The sequence below is a fragment of the Hyperolius riggenbachi genome, chromosome 8 (assembly GCF_040937935.1).
Source record: "Hyperolius riggenbachi isolate aHypRig1 chromosome 8, aHypRig1.pri, whole genome shotgun sequence".
Taxonomy (NCBI): domain Eukaryota; kingdom Metazoa; phylum Chordata; class Amphibia; order Anura; family Hyperoliidae; genus Hyperolius; species Hyperolius riggenbachi.
Genome location: NC_090653.1, coordinates 287,494,770 through 287,514,268, shown reverse-complemented (window position 1 = coordinate 287,514,268; position 19,499 = coordinate 287,494,770). Strand labels below are relative to the sequence as shown.

General features: G+C 47.9%; 1 protein-coding gene across 1 annotated transcript in view; it reads right to left on the bottom strand.

The window, feature by feature from the left end:
* Positions 1-19,499, bottom strand: part of PMPCA (peptidase, mitochondrial processing subunit alpha) — a 62,467-nt gene that overhangs the window by 41,133 nt on the left and 1,835 nt on the right. The window contains exons 2-6 of the mRNA XM_068249120.1: positions 18,069-18,271; positions 12,984-13,063; positions 9,903-9,985; positions 8,011-8,105; positions 338-438 (exon numbers count right to left, since the gene is read on the bottom strand). Coding sequence (XP_068105221.1) covers positions 338-438; positions 8,011-8,105; positions 9,903-9,985; positions 12,984-13,063; positions 18,069-18,271 — 562 coding nt within the window. The remainder of the gene's footprint in view (positions 1-337; positions 439-8,010; positions 8,106-9,902; positions 9,986-12,983; positions 13,064-18,068; positions 18,272-19,499) is intronic.

Here is a 19,499-nt window from a genome sequence, read left to right as displayed (position 1 = left end):
AAATGCAATATATTGCATTACCATTGACTTTCATTATGTGCGTTTTTTATGCTTTTTTGAAAACTATGCAAGAAAACCAGCGTTTTTAAAAACGCATGTTTGAAAATGCATATGCGTTTTTTTTTGTTTTTTTTTTATGCGGCCCACTGACTACCATTAGGGGCAAAAACACTGCTTTTTACTGCAACGCTAGCATTTCTTCTAAGTGTGTTCCCAGCCTAAAGCCTGAATGTATAGGTGCACAGCTGCAGGCAAGCAGGTGATACTTTCTAATGATCATGATAGCTTTCACACGTTGCCTCTTTCAGTTCTGGGGTTTCCCCAGCAGCCCACATACCGCATGGATCATCTCTGTCAGCAGCGGCTCAGGGTCCGGCCTCATATTTAGGTCCTCCAGCTCAAATCGCACCGCCATCCTGGTCATCTCCAGCTCCTCATCTGCAAACAGATCAAGCACAGGAGGTTACTACGCTGAGCTGCTACAGACAGGTCCTCTTCCCCGGAGAATGCTCAACACAGACCCAGCACAGACAGGTTCTCTTCCCCAGAGAACGCTAAACACAGACCCAGCACAGACAGGTTCTCTTCCCCGGAGAATGCTCAACAGAGACCCAGCACAGACAGGTTCTCTTCCCCAGAGAACGCTAAACACAGACCCAGCACAGACAGGTCCTCTTCCCCGGAGAACGCTAAACACAGACCCAGCACAGACAGGTCCTCTTCCCCGGAGAATACTCAACACAGACCAAGCACAGACAGGTCCTCTTCTCTGGAGAATACTCAACACAGACCCAGCACAGACAGGTTCTCTTCCCCGGAGAACGCTAAACACAGACCCAGCACAGACAGGTCCTCTTCCCCAGAGAACGCTAAACACAGACCAAGCACAGACAGGTCCTCTTCCCCGGAGAACGCTAAACACAGACCAAGCACAGACAGGTCCTCTTCTCTGGAGAATACTCAACACAGACCCAGCACAGACAGGTTCTCTCCCCCAGAGAACGCTAAACACAGACCCAGCACAGACAGGTCCTCTTCCCCGGAGAATGCTCAACAGAGACCCAGCACAGACAGGTCCTCTTCCCCGGAGAACGCTAAACACAGACCCAGCACAGACAGGTCCTCTTCCCCGGAGAACGCTCAACACAGACCCAGCACAGACAGGTCCTCTTCTCTGGAGAATACTCAACACAGACCCAGCACAGACAGGTCCTCTTCCCCGGAGAACGCTAAACACAGACCCAGCACAGACAGGTCCTCTTCCCCGGAGAACGCTCAACACAGACCCAGCACAGACAGGTCCTCTTCTCTGGAGAATACTCAACACAGACCCAGCACAGACAGGTCCTCTTCCCCAGAGAACGCTCAACACAGACCCAGCACAGACAGGTCCTCTTCCCCGGAGAATGCTCAACACAGACCCAGCACAGACAGGTTCTCTTCCCCAGAGAACGCTAAACACAGACCCAGCACAGACAGGTTCTCTTCCCCAGAGAACGCTAAACACAGACCCAGCACAGACAGGTTCTCTTCCCCAGAGAACGCTAAACACAGACCCAGCACAGACAGGTTGTCTTCCCCAGAGAACGCTAAACACAGACCCAGCACAGACAGGTCCTCTTCCCTGGAGAATACTCAACACAGACCCAGCACAGACAGGTCCTCTTCCCCGGAGAACGCTAAACACAGACCCAGCACAGACAGGTCCTCTTCCCCGGAGAATACTCAACACAGACCCAGCACAGACAGGTTCTCTTCCCCAGAGAACGCTAAACACAGACCCAGCACAGACAGGTTCTCTTCCCCAGAGAACGCTAAACACAGACCCAGCACAGACAGGTTGTCTTCCCCAGAGAACGCTAAACACAGACCCAGCACAGACAGGTCCTCTTCCCCGGAGAATACTCAACACAGACCCAGCACAGACAGGTCCTCTTCCCCAGAGAACGCTAAACACAGACCCAGCACAGACAGGTTCTCTTCCCCAGAGAACGCTAAACACAGACCCAGCACAGACAGGTCCTCTTCCCCGGAGAATACTCAACACAGACCCAGCACAGACAGGTCCTCTTCCCCAGAGAACGCTAAACACAGACCCAGCACAGACAGGTTCTCTTCCCCAGAGAACGCTAAACACAGACCCAGCACAGACAGGTCCTCTTCTCCGGAGAATACTCAACACAGACCCAACACAGACCCAGCACAGACAGGTTCTCTTCCCTGGAGACCGCTCAACACAGACCCAGCACAGACAGGTCCTCTTCCCCGGAGAATACTCAACACAGACCCAGCACAGACTGGTCCTCTTCCCCGGAGAACGCTCAACACAGACCCAGCACAGACAGGTCCTCTTCCCCGGAGAACGCTAAACACAGACCCAGCACAGACAGGTCCTCTTCCCCGGAGAATACTCAACACAGACCCAGCACAGACAGGTTCTCTTCCCCGGAGAATGCTCAACACAGACCCAGCACAGACAGGTCCTCTTCCCCGGAGAATGCTAAACACAGACCCAGCACAGACAGGTTCTCTTCCCCGGAGAACGCTAAACACAGACCCAGCACAGACAGGTCCTCTTCCCCGGAGAATGCTAAACACAGACCCAGCACAGACAGGTCCTCTTCCCCGGAGAATACTCAACACAGACCCAGCGCAGACAGGTTCTCTTCCCCAGAGAACGCTAAACACAGACCCAGCACAGACAGGTCCTCTTCCCCGGAGAATACTCAACACAGACCCAGCACAGACAGGTCCTCTTCCCCGGAGAATGCTCAACACAGACCCAGCACAGACAGGTTCTCTTCCCCGGAGAACGCTAAACACAGACCCAGCACAGACAGGTCCTCTTCCCCAGAGAACGCTAAACACAGACCAAGCACAGACAGGTCCTCTTCCCCGGAGAATGCTAAACACAGACCCAGCACAGACAGGTCCTCTTCCCCGGAGAATACTCAACACAGACCCAGCACAGACAGGTTCTCTTCCCCGGAGAATACTCAACACAGACCCAGCACAGACAGGTTGTCTTCCCCGGAGAACGCTAAACACAGACCCAGCACAGACAGGTTCTCTTCCCCAGAGAACGCTAAACACAGACCCAGCACAGACAGGTCATCTTCTCCGGAGAATACTCAACACAGACCCAACACAGACCCAGCACAGACCCAGCACAGACAGGCCCTCTTCCCCGGATAATGCTCAACAGAGACCCAGCACAGACAGGTTCTCTTCCCCAGAGAACGCTAAACACAGACCCAGCACAGACAGGTCCTCTTCCCCGGAGAACGCTAAACACAGACCCAGCACAGACAGGTTCTCTTCCCCGGAGAACGCTAAACACAGACCCAGCACAGACAGGTCCTCTTCCCCAGAGAACGCTAAACACAGACCCAGCACAGACAGGTTCTCTTCCCCGGAGAACGCTAAACACAGACCCAGCACAGACAGGTCCTCTTCTCCGGAGAATACTCAACATAGACCCAGCACAGACAGGTTCTCTTCCCCAGAGAACGCTAAACACAGACCCAGCACAGACAGGTCCTCTTCTCCGGAGAATACTCAACACAGACCCAGCACAGACAGGTTCTCTTCCCCGGAGAATACTCAACACAGACCCAGCACAGACAGGTCCTCTTCCCCGGAGAACGCTAAACACAGACCCAGCACAGACAGGTTCTCTTCCCCGGAGAACGCTAAACACAGACCCAGCACAGACAGGTCCTCTTCTCCGGAGAATACTCAACACAGACCCAGCACAGACAGGTCCTCTTCCCTGGAGAATACTCAACACAGACCCAGCGCAGACAGGTCCTCTTCCCCGGAGAACGCTAAACACAGACCCAGCACAGACAGGTTCTCTTCCCCGGAGAACGCTAAACACAGACCCAGCACAGACAGGTCCTCTTCTCCGGAGAATACTCAACACAGACCCAGCACAGACAGGTCCTCTTCCCCGGAGAATACTCAACACAGACCCAGCGCAGACAGGTCCTCTTCCCCGGAGAACGCTAAACACAGACCCAGCACAGACAGGTCCTCTTCCCCGGAGAACGCTAAACACAGACCCAGCACAGACAGGTTCTCTTCCCCGGAGAACGCTAAACACAGACCCAGCACAGACAGGTCCTCTTCTCCGGAGAATACTCAACACAGACCCAGCACAGACAGGTCCTCTTCTCCGGAGAACGCTAAACACAGACCCAGCACAGACAGGTCCTCTTCTCCGGAGAATACTCAACACAGACCCAGCACAGACAGGTTCTCTTCCCCGGAGAACGCTAAACACAGACCCAGCACAGACAGGTTCTCTTCCCCGGAGAACGCTAAACACAGACCCAGCACAGACAGGTCCTCTTCCCTGGGGAAAGCCCTACACAGACCCAGCACAGACAGGTCCTCTTCCCTGGGGAAAGCCCTACACAGACCCAGCACAGACAGGTCCTCTTCTCCGGAGAATACTCAACACAGACCCAGCACAGACAGGTCCTCTTCCCTGGAGACCGCTCAACACAGACCCAGCACAGACAGGTTCTCTTCCCTGGGGAAAGTTCTACACTACAAGGGAACAACCACAGGACACACATGACAGACGGCAAGGGCTTGCATGACCGCGGAACACGTTACAATTCCAACACACAGAACCTGTGTTTTCCTGTTCATTTCATTATCCTCCCATTTGGCACGATTCTTTCTGGATTAATGCTGGGAATACACCATGAGTTTTTATCATCAGATAGATGGCTCGATAGATCATTTCCGACAGGTCCGATATGATTTCCATCATTTTTCTAATCAATTTTTTTTAATAGTATTGAATGGAAATTGATTAGAAAAACGATCGGAAAATCGACCAGCCAGTAAATCTGTCGAAAAAAAAAACTCATCGTGTATTCCCAGCATTAGGGTTTAAAAGTGGTAAAAACATTTTGTGAGCTTTTAGAACCTAAACTTCAGGGCGAAAAAAATCATACCGCAGTGAGATCAGCAGCAGCCCTGCACAGACTCACCTTCCTCGGGATCAGCACTGCAATTCTCCCTCCTGTCCTCCGGGTGGCGCTCTATCCCTATGGTGAGATCGCTGTCTGTAGTCATGTGACAAAGTGCAATCTTACTCGAGGAATCAGGAGCCTCCGAGGACCGGAAGAGGACAGGCAGTGAATGCACCCGAGAGATCGAGAACCTCCGAGGACCGGAAGAGGACAGGCAGTGAATGCACCCGAGAGATCAAGAGCCTCCAAGGACCGGAAGAGGACAGGCAGTGAACGCACCCGAGAGATCGAGAGCCTCCGAGTACCGGAAGAGGACAGGCAGTGAATGCACCCGTGGAATCAAGAGCCACCGAGTACCGGAAGAGGACAGGCAGTGAATGCACCCGAGAGATCGAGAGCCTCCGAGGACCGGAAGAGGACAGGCAGTGAATGCACCCGTGGAAGCAAGAGCCACCGAGTACCGGAAGAGGACAGGCAGTGAATGCAACCGAGAGATCGAGAGCCTCCGAGGACCGGAAGAGGACAGGCAGTGAATGCAACCGAGAGATCGAGAGCCTCCGAGGATCGGAAGAGGACAGAAAGTGAATGCACCCGAGAGGTCGAGAGCCTCCGAGGACCGGAAGAGGACAGGCAGTGAATGCACCCGAGAGGTCGAGAGCCTCCGAGGACCAGAAGAGGACAGGCAGTGAATGCACCCGAGAGATCGCGAGCCTCCGAGGACCGGAAGAGGACAGGCAGTGAATGCACCCGAGAGATCGAGAGCCTCCGAGGACCAGAAGAGGACAGGCAGTGAATGCACCCGAGAGATCGAGAGCCTCCGAGGACCAGAAGAGGACAGGCAGTGAATGCACCCGAGAGATCGAGAGCCTCTGAGGACCGGAAGAGGACAGGCAGTGAATGCACCAGAGAGATTGAGAGCCTTTGAGGACCGGAAGAGGACAGGCAGTGAATGCACCAGAGAGATTGAGAGCCTTCGAGGACCGGAAGAGGACAGGCAGTGAATGCACCCGAGAGATCGAGAGCCTCCGAGTACCGGAAGAGGACAGGCAGTGAATGCACCCGAGAGATCGAGAGCCACCAAGGTCCAGAAGAGGACAGGCAGTGAATGCACCCGAGAGATCGAGAGCCTCCGACTACTGGAAGAGGACAGGCAGTGAATGCACCCAAGAGGTCGAGAGCCACCAAGGACCGGAAGAGGAGAGGCAGTGAATGCACCCGAGAGATCGAGAGCCTCTGAGGACCAGAAGAGGACAGGCAGTGAATGCACCCGAGAGATCGAGAGCCTCCGAGTACCGGAAGAGGACAGGCAGTGAATGCACCCGAGAGATCGAGAGCCACCAAGGACCGGAAGAGGAGAGGCAGTGAATGCACCCGAGAGATCGAGAGCCTCTGAGGACCAGAAGAGGACAGGCAGTGAATGCACCCGAGAGATTGAGAGCCTCCGAGTACCGGAAGAGGACAGGCAGTGAATGCACCCGAGTGATCGAGAGCCTCCGACTACTGGAAGAGGACAGGCAGTGAATGCACCCGTGGAATCAAGAGCCACCGAGTACCGGAAGAGGACAGGCAGTGAATGCACCCGAGAGGTCGAGAGCCACCAAGAACCGGAAGAGGAGAGGCAGTGAATGCACCCGAGAGATCGAGAGCCTCCGAGGACCAGAAGAGGACAGGCAGTGAATGCACCCGAGAGATCGAGAGCCTCCGAGGACCAGAAGAGGACAGGCAGTGAATGCACCCGAGAGATCTAGAGCCTCTGAGGACCGGAAGAGGACAGGCAGTGAATGCACCCGAGAGATCGAGAGCCACCAAGGTCCAGAAGAGGACAGGCAGTGAATGCACCCGAGAGATCTAGAGCCTCTGAGGACCGGAAGAGGGCAGGCAGTGAATGCACCCGAGAGGTCGAGAGCCACCAAGGACCGAAAGAGGACAGGCAGTGAATGCACCCGAGAGATCGAGAGCCTCCGAGGACCAGAAATGGACAGGCAGTGAATGCACCCGAGAGATCTAGAGCCTCTGAGGACCGGAAGAGGACAGGCAGTGAATGCACCCGAGAGATCTAGAGCCTCTGAGGACCGGAAGAGGGCAGGCAGTGAATGCACCCGAGAGATCGAGAGCCTACGAGGACCAGAAGAGGACAGGCAGTGAATGCACAGATCTATGGGAGGGGAGTTGCAAACACCACACTGCTGCAGCCTCTGCATTTACCTCCCGGCGGCTACCCCGACCCAGGCTCGGGACTACCGCTAACAGCATTTTTTTTAATCCGGAGCCTGGTTCTGGATTACTGCAAAGGAGGTTAAAGAGGCCCTGTAGCGACATTAAGAAAAATGCAGTAAATTATTCAGAATACACACTTTTACTGTAATTATCCTGGTTTCAGCATCAGAAACACTTCTTATATAATGCTATGTAGCCCCGCCCCCAGTGATGTCACAGTTTACAGCTTAGGCTGTTTAGATATGTGGAATTCTCCTCCCAGAGGATTCTGGGAGACCAGGTACATTTTCTACTGGCTTTGGAGAGCTCAGAAACGAACATCCCTCAGTGATGCACCTGACAAGACTAAAGATGTCGCCACTTGTGGTAATTCTTAGAAAGTAAATCAGGGAGAGGAAAGCTGCAAGTGACAGTAACCTGCTCTGCCCTTTCCACTATCCTGAAAGCCTAGCTACATAAATACATTCCCCTAATTAACTTAAATGTGCCCCCATCCCCCCAACCTCACCAGGACCCCTGAAAATTTCAGTGATGATGTCATGTTGGTGTCCGCAGGTCCCTCATCTGCTTCCAGAGACTAGCACCGGATCATAGCAGCTGTCCGGCCTCCTGTGATGACATCATGGAGGGGGCAGGGCACTAGCTCCACCCATTACCCCTCCCTCCTTCACCCTACCACACACAGAACGGGGGGCACGGCGGTTACAGCCAGAGCTCACACCTAGACAATAAACCCCGGGCATTTCATTCCAGCAGGACCTATGGTTGTTATCAGCTGTGTCCAGCAGGGGGGGGGGGATCTTACCTGAGAGCTGTGGATGCAGGACCGCCTCTGCCAGCAGACTGACCACCGTGTCCAGGCCTTTCACATTCGCCGACACGGCGTACATGGTGGTGTCCCTGCAAGAGAGAGCGCAGAAAGCTGCATTAGAGAGGACCTGTAGTGAAAATACCTAATGAATACATTTGCTAATTGTTTACAATATTCATTGATAGATAATTTAGTCAGTGTTTGCCCATTGTAAGATCTTTCCTCTCCCTGATTTACATTCTGACATTAATCACTGGTGGGGACATCTTTACTGCTGTCAGGTGATCTGTACGGAATGTTCCTTGCTAAGAGTTCTATGCACACAGGGAGATATTGCTTGGTTGGCAGATGGAAAAAGCTGTTAACTTCCCACAATGCAACGAGGCTCACAGACCGCAAACTGTCAGGACCTTGGTCATGACTTCACACCGTGGGAGGGGTTTCAAAACAATGTCAGCCACACAGACCCCTTCCCCAGCCCCCCAAATGAGCTATGCAAGTAAAGGTAAAGATATCTTGTGGGAAAGGAGGTATCAGCTACTGAATGGAGTGAAGTTCAATTCTTGGTTAAAGTTCCTCTTTAAAGGGTGACTCCAGCTAAATCTGTATTATTTATTTTAGCTATACTGCTTGCAGTGTTACCGGGGACAGGAATCATGCAGCAGTAAAATGTCTGTGGGTGGAGTCAGAACCTCTGTTACTATGGCTGTCTGTGTTCCTTCAGGGAAGAACCACTTCCTGTGCAGTGACCAGCAACAGGAAATGAGGTGATCTTTCCAGCAGAGACACAAAAAACTATAAAATCTGAACAGATCTAACCATCTCCCACTATCCACACCTACAGAATACATTTTGGCAGGAGCTCAGTGAATTTGTACTCCACTCCAGAAAGAATGTGTCACTTAAAGGACACCTGAAGTGAGAGAGATATGGAGGCTGCCATGTTTATTTCCTGTTAAACAATACCAGTTGCCTGGCGGTCCTGCTGATCTCTTTGGCTGCAGTAGTGTCTGAATCACACACCTGAGACAAGCATGCAGCTAATCCAGTCTGACTTTAGTCAGAGCACCTGATCTGCATGCTTGTTCTGGGGCTATGGCTAAAAGTATTAGAGGCAGCAGTACAGCAGGGCTGCCAGGCAACTGGTATTGCTTAAAAGCAAATAAGTATGGCAGCCTCCACATACCTCTCACTTCAGTTGTCCTTTAAAGTACAGGTTGATGTCAGTCACTTTACAGTATACACAATATATACATATACAACCATCAATTGGGCCTGATACCAACCTTTGTATTGATTTCCCTACATTTTCGTCATTAGATGTCTGGGGTGACAAGCACATGATTCTAAGGATGAGCTCAATGTGTGGATCTCATTAAATATAAAACTTTTATTGGTACACATTAAAAGTTAAGTTGTTTAGCTATATACACTATTATGTACAACAGCTGCTGTGTACATTCTGAGCAGTGCACTCCTGCTGCTGGCTGTCCAAGCTCAGGGCAATGCTGCAATCTCATAAGCTGAAAGCTAGGCACAGGTAAGTCATCAGCTGGGTGTCCCCCTCATCGGTGCAACCACCTGTCTAGCTATGATGTGTATAACTAGCAAAGGTATGGGAGCACTGATAAATAGGTAGTGTTTAGTGAGTGCTCATACAAAACAGTGACACCACCTCATAACCAACATGTTTCGCCCTTGAGGCAGAGCTTCCTCAGGATTTAACAGAGCAGTGCATACAATAGTGACAAAAACAACCCCATCCCATCAGTCAAAGGGGGGGGGGGGGGGGGGCATGTTTTACTTTGCTCAGCCTTGAGCACAATTGAAAAACATACATTATTATTATACATATCTCCTGTTGAGAAGGAGCTGTATGGCCTCACCTGGATGTCTGACAATCGCAGATGCCGCCGTGTTTCTCCAGGGTGAGAAGAATCTCATCTTTACTGCCAAACTGAGCCGTCGACTGCAAACAAAAAAACAGGATGCATTATTTCATGAATACAGAGAAAACACATGGTTGGTGTATGTGTGTGTGGGAAGGAGGGGTGGGGGGGGAGGAGGGACCTGAACAGTTACTGTAAGAATCTGTCTGGGGTTTAATGATGTCTGTGTCCCTGTTAGACAGACTTCCTCAAGATTTCTCAAAAGACTCAAGGTAAATAATAAGAAATCTCTCCATCCTCAACAAAACCCTGAGAGAGTGGTCTAATCTACAGTATATTTAGCATAGATTTTTTCCTTTTTTTAAAGTAGGGGGGCTTTTTGGTCTCTTTTAGCCCCTTATACTCTCCTAGTGGTTGTGGCTCACCGTGTCATCGTGTACACATGAAAAAAGTGGGCTGTAAGAGAAAAACTTCTCACTTCCTGTTATTGGTGAAACAACAGGAAGTGAGGGGTACTCGCTCCAATGAAAAGACAGCAATAATACCCAGACAGATCAGTTTGGAGTTCTGGAGTATCTCCACTCACAGAAATAGGTCAGCATTGTTCTTTACAGCCGCCCCTTCCTCCTCTATGCAGCTATGGCTTATTTTCGGAGAAATACGCTAGTGTTGCCTATTTTTATTGGTCGGCACACTCATGGTGAACCAGAACTCCTAGAAGCGTGTGAGAGGCTGACAGAGACCAAAAGGCCCTCTTACTAAAATGTTGAGCAAAACAGAATTTTGCCTTCTTAAAACAGAAGGTATTTGTGATTATTCAGGTTGGTGTGAGCATATGATGTCCCCCACAATGCATCACTGCTGATTATGCAAATCATCCCTTTGTTGTCCCTGTAAGCTAGCCACACCCCCAGAACCGCTGGAATGCAATGATGTGTCAGCTTGGTAATTGTACAGAGCCACTATAATCCAACATGCATACAGACTGTTTCGGATTGGTTGATCCTCATCAGTGCATGGCATGGATTAATGTGGCTCTATGGGGTAGGACTTGAAAGACCCAGAGTTACAGAGTACCCAGCGAGCTCCTGGTGAGCCAGAACTCCTAGAAGGTTCTGGAGGTGTGTTTAGATTGCATTCCAGCGGTTCTGGGGGTGTAGCTATCTTACAGGGACAAGGAGATGATTTGCATATTCAGCAGTGATGTATTGTAGGAGACATCATATGCTCACTCCAACCTGAATAATCACAAATTTGTGTTTTGACCATCTGTTGTCTAAATCCTCATCTATACGGTAAAATTTTCCATCAGATAGATCTAATAAGGAATTGCATCGTGTGTAGACGTCCAAATTGTTTCAGATCAATTTTGCGATAGATTTTGCTTTGATACGTACCCAAAATCTATTGCAAAATCTAATGCAATCCAATTGGACCGGTTGGAAATTGTCTAATAGATCTGTCTAATAAATCCGGATCTGACGGAAAATTGTACCGTGTAGATAAAGCTTAAAGAGTAACTGTCAGGCTGCAGAAGCTAATTTAAACCTCTATTCTCCTGTGTTAAACAGTTTAGAAGGAAGCCCAAAAGCCATTAGTGAAGATAAAAATCTCAGTTACCTTTGATGTGTGCTTATCAGCAAGTCTGTTATAGACCCATAAGGATGCAAGCCGCATACTAAACTGCAAAGCATTCTGGGGCCCTCCCCTCGGCTGCTAATGAGACGTTACAGCAGCTTGTGTAATCAGTCCAGCGTGTAGCACTGATAAATCTCGGGCAGAGTACACTGCAGGAGTCAGCTATTGTTCCTAGCCACATGGCTCATTAATATTCACTGCACACTGTGTTATTTAGTACAAGCTTATCTGTGATCAGGAAGCAGGCAGGACATGACGACACATTTGACAGAAAAACATGGAGCCTGCCATGAGCTGTCAGGAGCATCTATCTCTGCATATACTATATACAAATTCTGTGAAATCCAAACGTGGACAGTGAAATGCATATGTAATGTAAGTACAGCCAATCTTTAGCTACTGATATATGTGTTTATTTTCTCTGAGACCTTATACCTAACAGCTCCTCTTTAACACCAACTGCTGTCTGAACTTTCTAAAGCAAATCTCATGTACGGTAAATTAAGGTTTTCTTTGATAACTTTAGATGGATGCATGGGAATCAAATCAAATGTGAAATAAACGTGGCAGAAAACATTGATCGATTATTAAAAAAAAGCCAATGGATTAAAAGCACAGACTTATAAAGATTGAACAGATTATTTAGTCAAATTAAAGGGAAATTTAAGAATAAGAAAAAAAAAAAAAAAAAAAAAAAAGTGTCTACAAGATTGATCCCTTGTATTGACTGAACACTATCTATATAGACCATTGCGCAAAATGCCAGTAATGGGAAGCCAATCAAACAACAAAATGTGCAGAGTCTTCAATACAGTCCTTCCTACAGGTAAGCCTGTCACCTTTAGGCTCCCTGCACACAACATGCGATTCCGATTTTTAATCGTTTTTTACAAGCGATTCCAATTTTTAATCGTAACTGCATGCTGCGTTTTTTTTCTGCGTTTTTCTGTTGATAGCATTCAGGGAAAATCAGAATCGGATTTTGAAAATCGGAATCGGAAAGCAGATTTGCAGTGTGCAGGGAGCCTTAGATTGCATACCCCAATCAGTGCCGCCTACTGGCTGTTCTGAGTCCCCTCCCACCAGAGGACCTGCAGAGATGTCCCCTCTCCCCAGAGGACCTGCAGATCTGGCCCCTCCCTTCACCCCCTAGAGGTACTGCAGCTCTGTCCCCATAACCCAGAGGTCCTGCAGCTCTGTTCCCTCCCCCCAAAGGTCCTGCAGCTCTGGCCCCTCCCTTCACCCCCCAGAGGTCCTGCACATCTGTCCCCTCCCCCCAGAGGTCCTGCACATCTGTCCCCTCCCCCCAAAGGTCCTGCACATGTGTCCCCTCCCCCCAGAGGTCCTGCACATCTGTCCCCTCCCCCCAAAGGTCCTGCACATCTGTCCCCTCCCCCCAGAGGTCATGCAGAGCTGTGATTGGTCAGGGGAGACACTTACAGAGAAGGCGAGTTTCTCCAGGAAGTGGGAAATGCCGCTGAGGTATTTCGTCTCGTGTCTAGAACCCGAATTAATCAGAACTGCGAGAGGAAAAATAGAGGATTAGTGGCCGGAAAAACAGAAGATCGATTTACAAAAATACAGACGGAGTTCACAAAATACACCTAATAATCATTGTATAGTCTTTCCCTGAGATCAGTTTACAGCCACGCCCAGAAGTGGGCACCCCACGAGCATATGCAAACTGGCACTACTGAGGCAAGCACATACACACATGCAGTTTTTTTATTGGCCAATCCTTGACCAATTTTACAACCTACATGTAGTATGAAGGCTAACAGATTTTTGAATGCCATGAATAGATTGTGTAGGTAAGCTCTCGTACTACATGGAAGTGGTAAACTTGAACAATCAAAATTGGATGTGCGTACCAGGCTAAAGATTGGAGCAACAGCTTATGGAAACCAATCAGATTTCAGGTGTTCAATCAAACAAGTATTCCCATTGGTGGATGCCGACAGCTGCTCTGGTTTTCTATGGACTGTGGAAATAATGAAAAGTCTACCAGAACCATTTTAATATAACTAATGGCACTAGGCAGGGCTGCCCCCTGTCCCCCCGGATATACACTCTTACTCTAGAACCTTTCCTGAATTTTATTCGCAAGAATGAGGCTATTAAAGGAATAGAAATCGGCAAAAGAAGTTTTAAAGTACCGGTAGCCGCCTTTGCGGATGACATGCTGTTTTTTCTGATTGACCCGCAGCACACCCTTCCAGTCCTGATCAAAGCGCTCCAAGACTTTGGCGATATCTCTAATCTAAAAATTAACTATGGAAAATCTTGGGCTCTGGGAATCGCCTTAAAACAGTCAGAGATGGAAACTTGTGCCTCCAACTTTCCCTTCCGTTGGGAGCAAAAAGCTATTACTTATTTAGGAATGAAAATCACTGCTGACCTAGCAGACCTTTTCTCCCTCAACTACTTGCCCCTAGAAAGCAAATTGAAAACAGATCTACAAAGCTGTAACACACTGAGGGGTCTCTCCTGGTTTGGCAGGATGGCCGTTGTTAAAATGACCATCCTTCCTAAACATTTATATATTCTACAGGTAGTGCTGATTGAGGTCCCACCCAGATTTCTCAGAAATATGCAGATTCAGATCAATACATTCATCTGAGCAAATAAAAAAATAAGAATCAGAGATTAAATTCTCTCACTACCATACGACAAGGGATGAGCAGGTTTACCTAATCTCAGACTATATTATTACGCGGCACACTTACTCAGAGTTATAGACTGGTCAACTCCGGTAGCCCCCAAACACTGGACAGATATAGAACAGGCTATCAGTGAAACCTCCTTACCTGGACTGGCCTGGGTCCCAAAAAAATCTTTTGCTTCCCTTACCATCAACCATCCCTTGATTAAAGCTACTCATACAGCCTTCCAAAGATGCATAGCGCAATTTCAACTTTCTCAATCTCCAGGCCCTATGTCCTCATTGACAGGCAACCCGGATTTTACACCTGGACACTCACCCAGATACCTTTTATCTTGGAATAAAAGAGATACCCCTAGGGTTCTAAATTTTGTGAATCCTTCTGGAATTAAAGATTTGACTGATATCCAGCACCCTGAGACCAATGTACACTTACCAAAATGGACATACTTCCAAATAAGACATTACATACTGTCACCACAACTGAAAGCTAAAGCATTTACCACACATACTACTTTTGATCGGAGATGCCTAGAGAGATCTCCGAAAACACACATACGATCTTGGGCATACTCTCTTCCGCTAACCGCTAAACCCAGACCAATTCTTTCTTTTCAAAAAAAATGGGACAGTCTCTTACCCTCACCTTTATCTGACACCCAATGGACTACTATTTTCACCAATACCCACAAATCAGCTAGAAACACAAGCACGAAGGAGCAAAACTTTAGATTCCAGACACTATGGTACAGAACTCCTTCTACCCTACACAAATACTACCCTGTATACTCTGAGTTGTGCTGGAGATGTGGAGAAGCCCCAGGGGACCTGCTCCACATTGCTTGGAACTGTCCTAGACTAACTTCATTTTGGACGGAAGTTCATAAAATAACCAAAAAGGTCTCTGGCCTAACCTTAAAGGGGAGAGATGTATATGGAGGCTGCCATGTTTATTTCCTTTTAAGCAATACCAGTTGCCTTGCAGCCCTGCTGATCCTCTGCCTCTAATACTATTAGCCATAGCCCCTGAACAAGCATGCAGCAGATCAGGTGTTTCAGACTTTAAAGTCAGATCTGACAAGACTAGCTGCATGCTTGTTTCTGGTGTTATTCAGATACTACTGCAGATAAATAGACCAGCAGGGCTGCCAGGCAACTGGTATTGATTAGAAGGAAATAAATATGGCAGCCTCTGTATACCTCTTACTTCAGTTCCCCTTTAAACTTCTCACCAGATACCTTCTTACTCCATAATTCCACTCTCTCTCCACCTTCATACAAAAAATCAATTTTGCCATTTATGATAAGTTCAGCCAGATCTTTAATTAAAACTATTTTGGGGTTCATCCACAGTCCCTACTCTTAAAATTTGGTTTCAGAAAATTAATAAAGTGAAAGACTTGGAGGAGATTGTTATGATTGGTCATGATCAGGCCCATAAAATATCCAAAATTTGGGCTGTATGGTACTAATTTCAGAGCTCAGATGAATACAAGGAAATTATGCACTGATACCCCTCTCTGTGCCCCAAGCCCTCTTCAGATCATGGCCCAGATATAAGTGGTCTCCCTGGTACCTAGACTCGACTAAGTTAAAAATACTATGGTATGTCTGGAGATAATCTCTTAACTGATACTTGATTCTCCTAATTTTCTAGAATATGATAGGGACAAGCTGATATCTCCTACCGTTAAGCCAGTGGCTAAGATACATCTGAGGACAGCATTATTGTTTATTACATTTTTTTCTGCTATTATATTTTATAACACCAGTTTTCTTTCTTTCTTACTTACACGTTGTTGTTTTTCCAAAAGCTGTATAATTTTGAAAAATGATTTTTGGGAACCCAATACTCCAAAATCTATCTTACTGTTTAAATTCAATCACACTATATTGCTGTAAACTATATGCTTGTAAACGCTTATACTTTTGCTGTATGCTTTTATGGATTCTCAATAAAATATATTGAAACAGAAAAGTCTACCAGAAAAAAAGTGTCCAACTAAAAAAGTATCTTTAGAAATAACCTAACCAAATTGTATGCACGGTGTCATAGCGGATAGCACTCGAACCCCAGACAGGGCACAGAGTTTGTATGTTCTCCCAGTGTCTGTGTGGGTTTCCCCGGGCACTCCGGTTTCCTCCCACATCCCAAAAACATACAGATACTGTATTTTTCAGACTACAAGGTGCACTTAGGTTTAGAGGGAAAAAAATATGAGGAAAAGAAAAATACTGTAACTAATACTAGGGCACCAGTGAACCTGGAAGGACAGCGGCCATGGAGGACGACTGTATACAGCGGTGGCATCTCCTCTATACAGTGTCAGAGACAGACAGAGAACTCTGAGCATGCTGCTGTACCGGTATGAGCTTGTGGGGGGGGGGGGGGGGGGGGGAACCTGAGCACACCTTCGGAAAATAAGACGCTCGTCCCCCGTCCCCCCCCCTCCACCCCAAATTTGGGGGTGGGGGGGGGCTCGGGGGAACGTGTCTTATATTCTGAAAAATACAGCAAGTTAATTGGATTCCCCCCTAAATTGGCCAATGTACTCTAAGGTGTTAAAGATGTCAGTGCTATATAAATACATAATAATAATAATATGGTAGGACATTAGACTATGACTATGGTAGGATTAGATTGTGAGCTCCTTTGAGGACAGTCAGTGACATGACTATGTACTCTGTACAGTGCTGCAGAAGGTGTCAGTGCTATATAAATACATAATAATAATATGGTAGGACAATAGACTATGACTATGGTAGGATTAGAGTGTGAGCTCCTCTGAGGACAGTCAGTGACATGACTATGTACTCTGTAATGTGCTGCAGAAGATGTCACTGCTATAAAAATACATAATAATATGGTAGGTCATTTGACTATGACTATGGTAGGATTAGATTGTGAGGACAGTCAGTGACATGACTGTGTACTCTGTAAAGTGCTGCAGAAGATGTCAGTGCTATATAAATACATAATAATAATATGGCAGGACAGACTATGACTATGGTAGGATTAGATTGTGAGGACAGTCATTGACATGATTGTGTGCTCTGTAATGTACTGCAGAAGATGTCACTGCTATATAAATACATAATAATATGGTAGGACATTAGACTATGACTATGGTAGGATTAGAGTGTGAGCCCCTCTGAGGACAGTCAGTGACATGACTATGTACTCTGTAATGTGCTGCAGAGGATGTGAGTACTATATAAATACTAAATAAAAACTTTGTTTTTTACCGACATTTTCACACCTGCTGGCAAGCATGAAAATATTCAGAATAATTCTGACAGTACTTTTTCAGTTGCAGAAATGTTAAAAATGTATTTTAAACAGAAGATAAAAAATGATCTATTAGAAAACAGGAGAAACTGAATAGATTAAAGCGGACCCAAACCAAACATTTTTTTTAATTAAAAATATTTAGTTGCACCACTCTGACACATACAAAGATAAATAAACACTCCTTCAAGCCTATGAGTATTTCAGTGCATGCTTCTCACCCTTCTCTTCTTATAACTAGGGTTATAGCAATTCCCATTAGCAATTCCTCCTTTGCTGGACACCACCTACTCCACCAGTTTGCCGGTTTCTGTCCCGGCAATATGAAAGGAAGGGAGGGGTTCCTCCAATAAATGTAAAATATTTCATATTTGTCATCATGCAGCTAAAAAAAGGCTGCTATTTATTATTATAATTTAGAAAATAGATTTTATTTCAGAAATCTTGTATTTTTAATTTGGGTCCACATTAAGGCCCATTGAGTCACACTGTGTAACAGGCAGATATATGAAGCCATCCCCTCTCCCTGGCACAGTGATCCGCAGTAGCAATGATTGGTCAGCAGGGGACTCACGTCCGACGGTGCAGAACTGCCCGAACTTGTTCTGTGAGGCCACCCGCAGCCCATTCTCCAAAATGGTGACCTTCGTCTCAAACCTCTCCTGCCCGTCCACCAGGGGGTACACCGGCCGGGGCAAACCGGGCAGCGGGGAGGTCAGGGGAATGCTGGGATAGGAGGTGCCGCTGCTGAAGCGCCTGTATGCTGGCAATCCGAACCTGAAAGACACAACATAAACTGGCAATGCATGGGAGAAGGCGGGAAGTGGTACTGAGCAGGACACACAGGTAGAATAATGATGGGGGAAGTAGTACTGGGCAGGAGACGCAAAGGATAACAATGGGAAGAGAGCAGAATGGGAAAGTAGTACCAGGCAGCACATAGGACAACAAAAACTGAGGAAGGGGAGGTAGTACTGGGCACACAGAGGACAATGATGGGAGAAGTAGTACTGGGCACACAGAGGACACTGATGAGGGAAGTAGTACTGGGCACACAGAGGACAATGATGAGGGAAGTAGTACTGGGCACACAGAGGACACTGATGAGGGAAGTAGTACTGGGCACACAGAGGACACTGATGAGGGAAGTAGTACTGGGCACACAGAGGACAACGATGAGGGAAGTAGTACTGGGCACACAGAGGACAACGATGAGGGAAGTAGTACTGGGCACACAGAGGACAACGATGAGGGAAGTAGTACTGGGCACACAGAGGACACTGATGAGGGAAGTAGTACTGGGCACACAGAGGACACTGATGGGGGAAGTAGTACTGGGCACACAGAGGACAACGATGAGGGAAGTAGTACTGGGCACACAGAGGACACTGATGAGGGAAGTAGTACTGGGCACACAGAGGACACTGATGAGGGAAGTAGTACTGGGCACACAGAGGACACTGATGAGGGAAGTAGTACTGGGCACACAGAGGACACTGATGAGGGAAGTAGTACTGGGCACACAGAGGACACTGATGAGGGAAGTAGTACTGGGCACACAGAGGACACTGATGAGGGAAGTAGTACTGGGCACACAGAGGACACTGATGAGGGAAGTATTACTGGGCACACAGAGGACACTGATGAGGGAAGTAGTACCGGGCACACAGAGGACACTGATGAGGGAAGTAGTACTGGGCACACAGAGGACACTGATGAGGGAAGTAGTACTGGGCACACAGAGGACACTGATGAGGGAAGTAGTACTGGGCACACAGAGGACACTGATGAGGGTAGTACTGGGCACACAGAGGACACTGATGAGGGAAGTAGTACTGGGCACACAGAGGACAGAGATGAGGGAAGTAGTACTGGGCACACAGAGGACAGAGATGAGGGAAGTAGTACTGGGCACACAGAGGACAGAGATGAGGGAAGTAGTACTGGGCACACAGAGGACAGAGATGAGGGAAGTAGTACTGGGCACACAGAGGACAATGAGGGA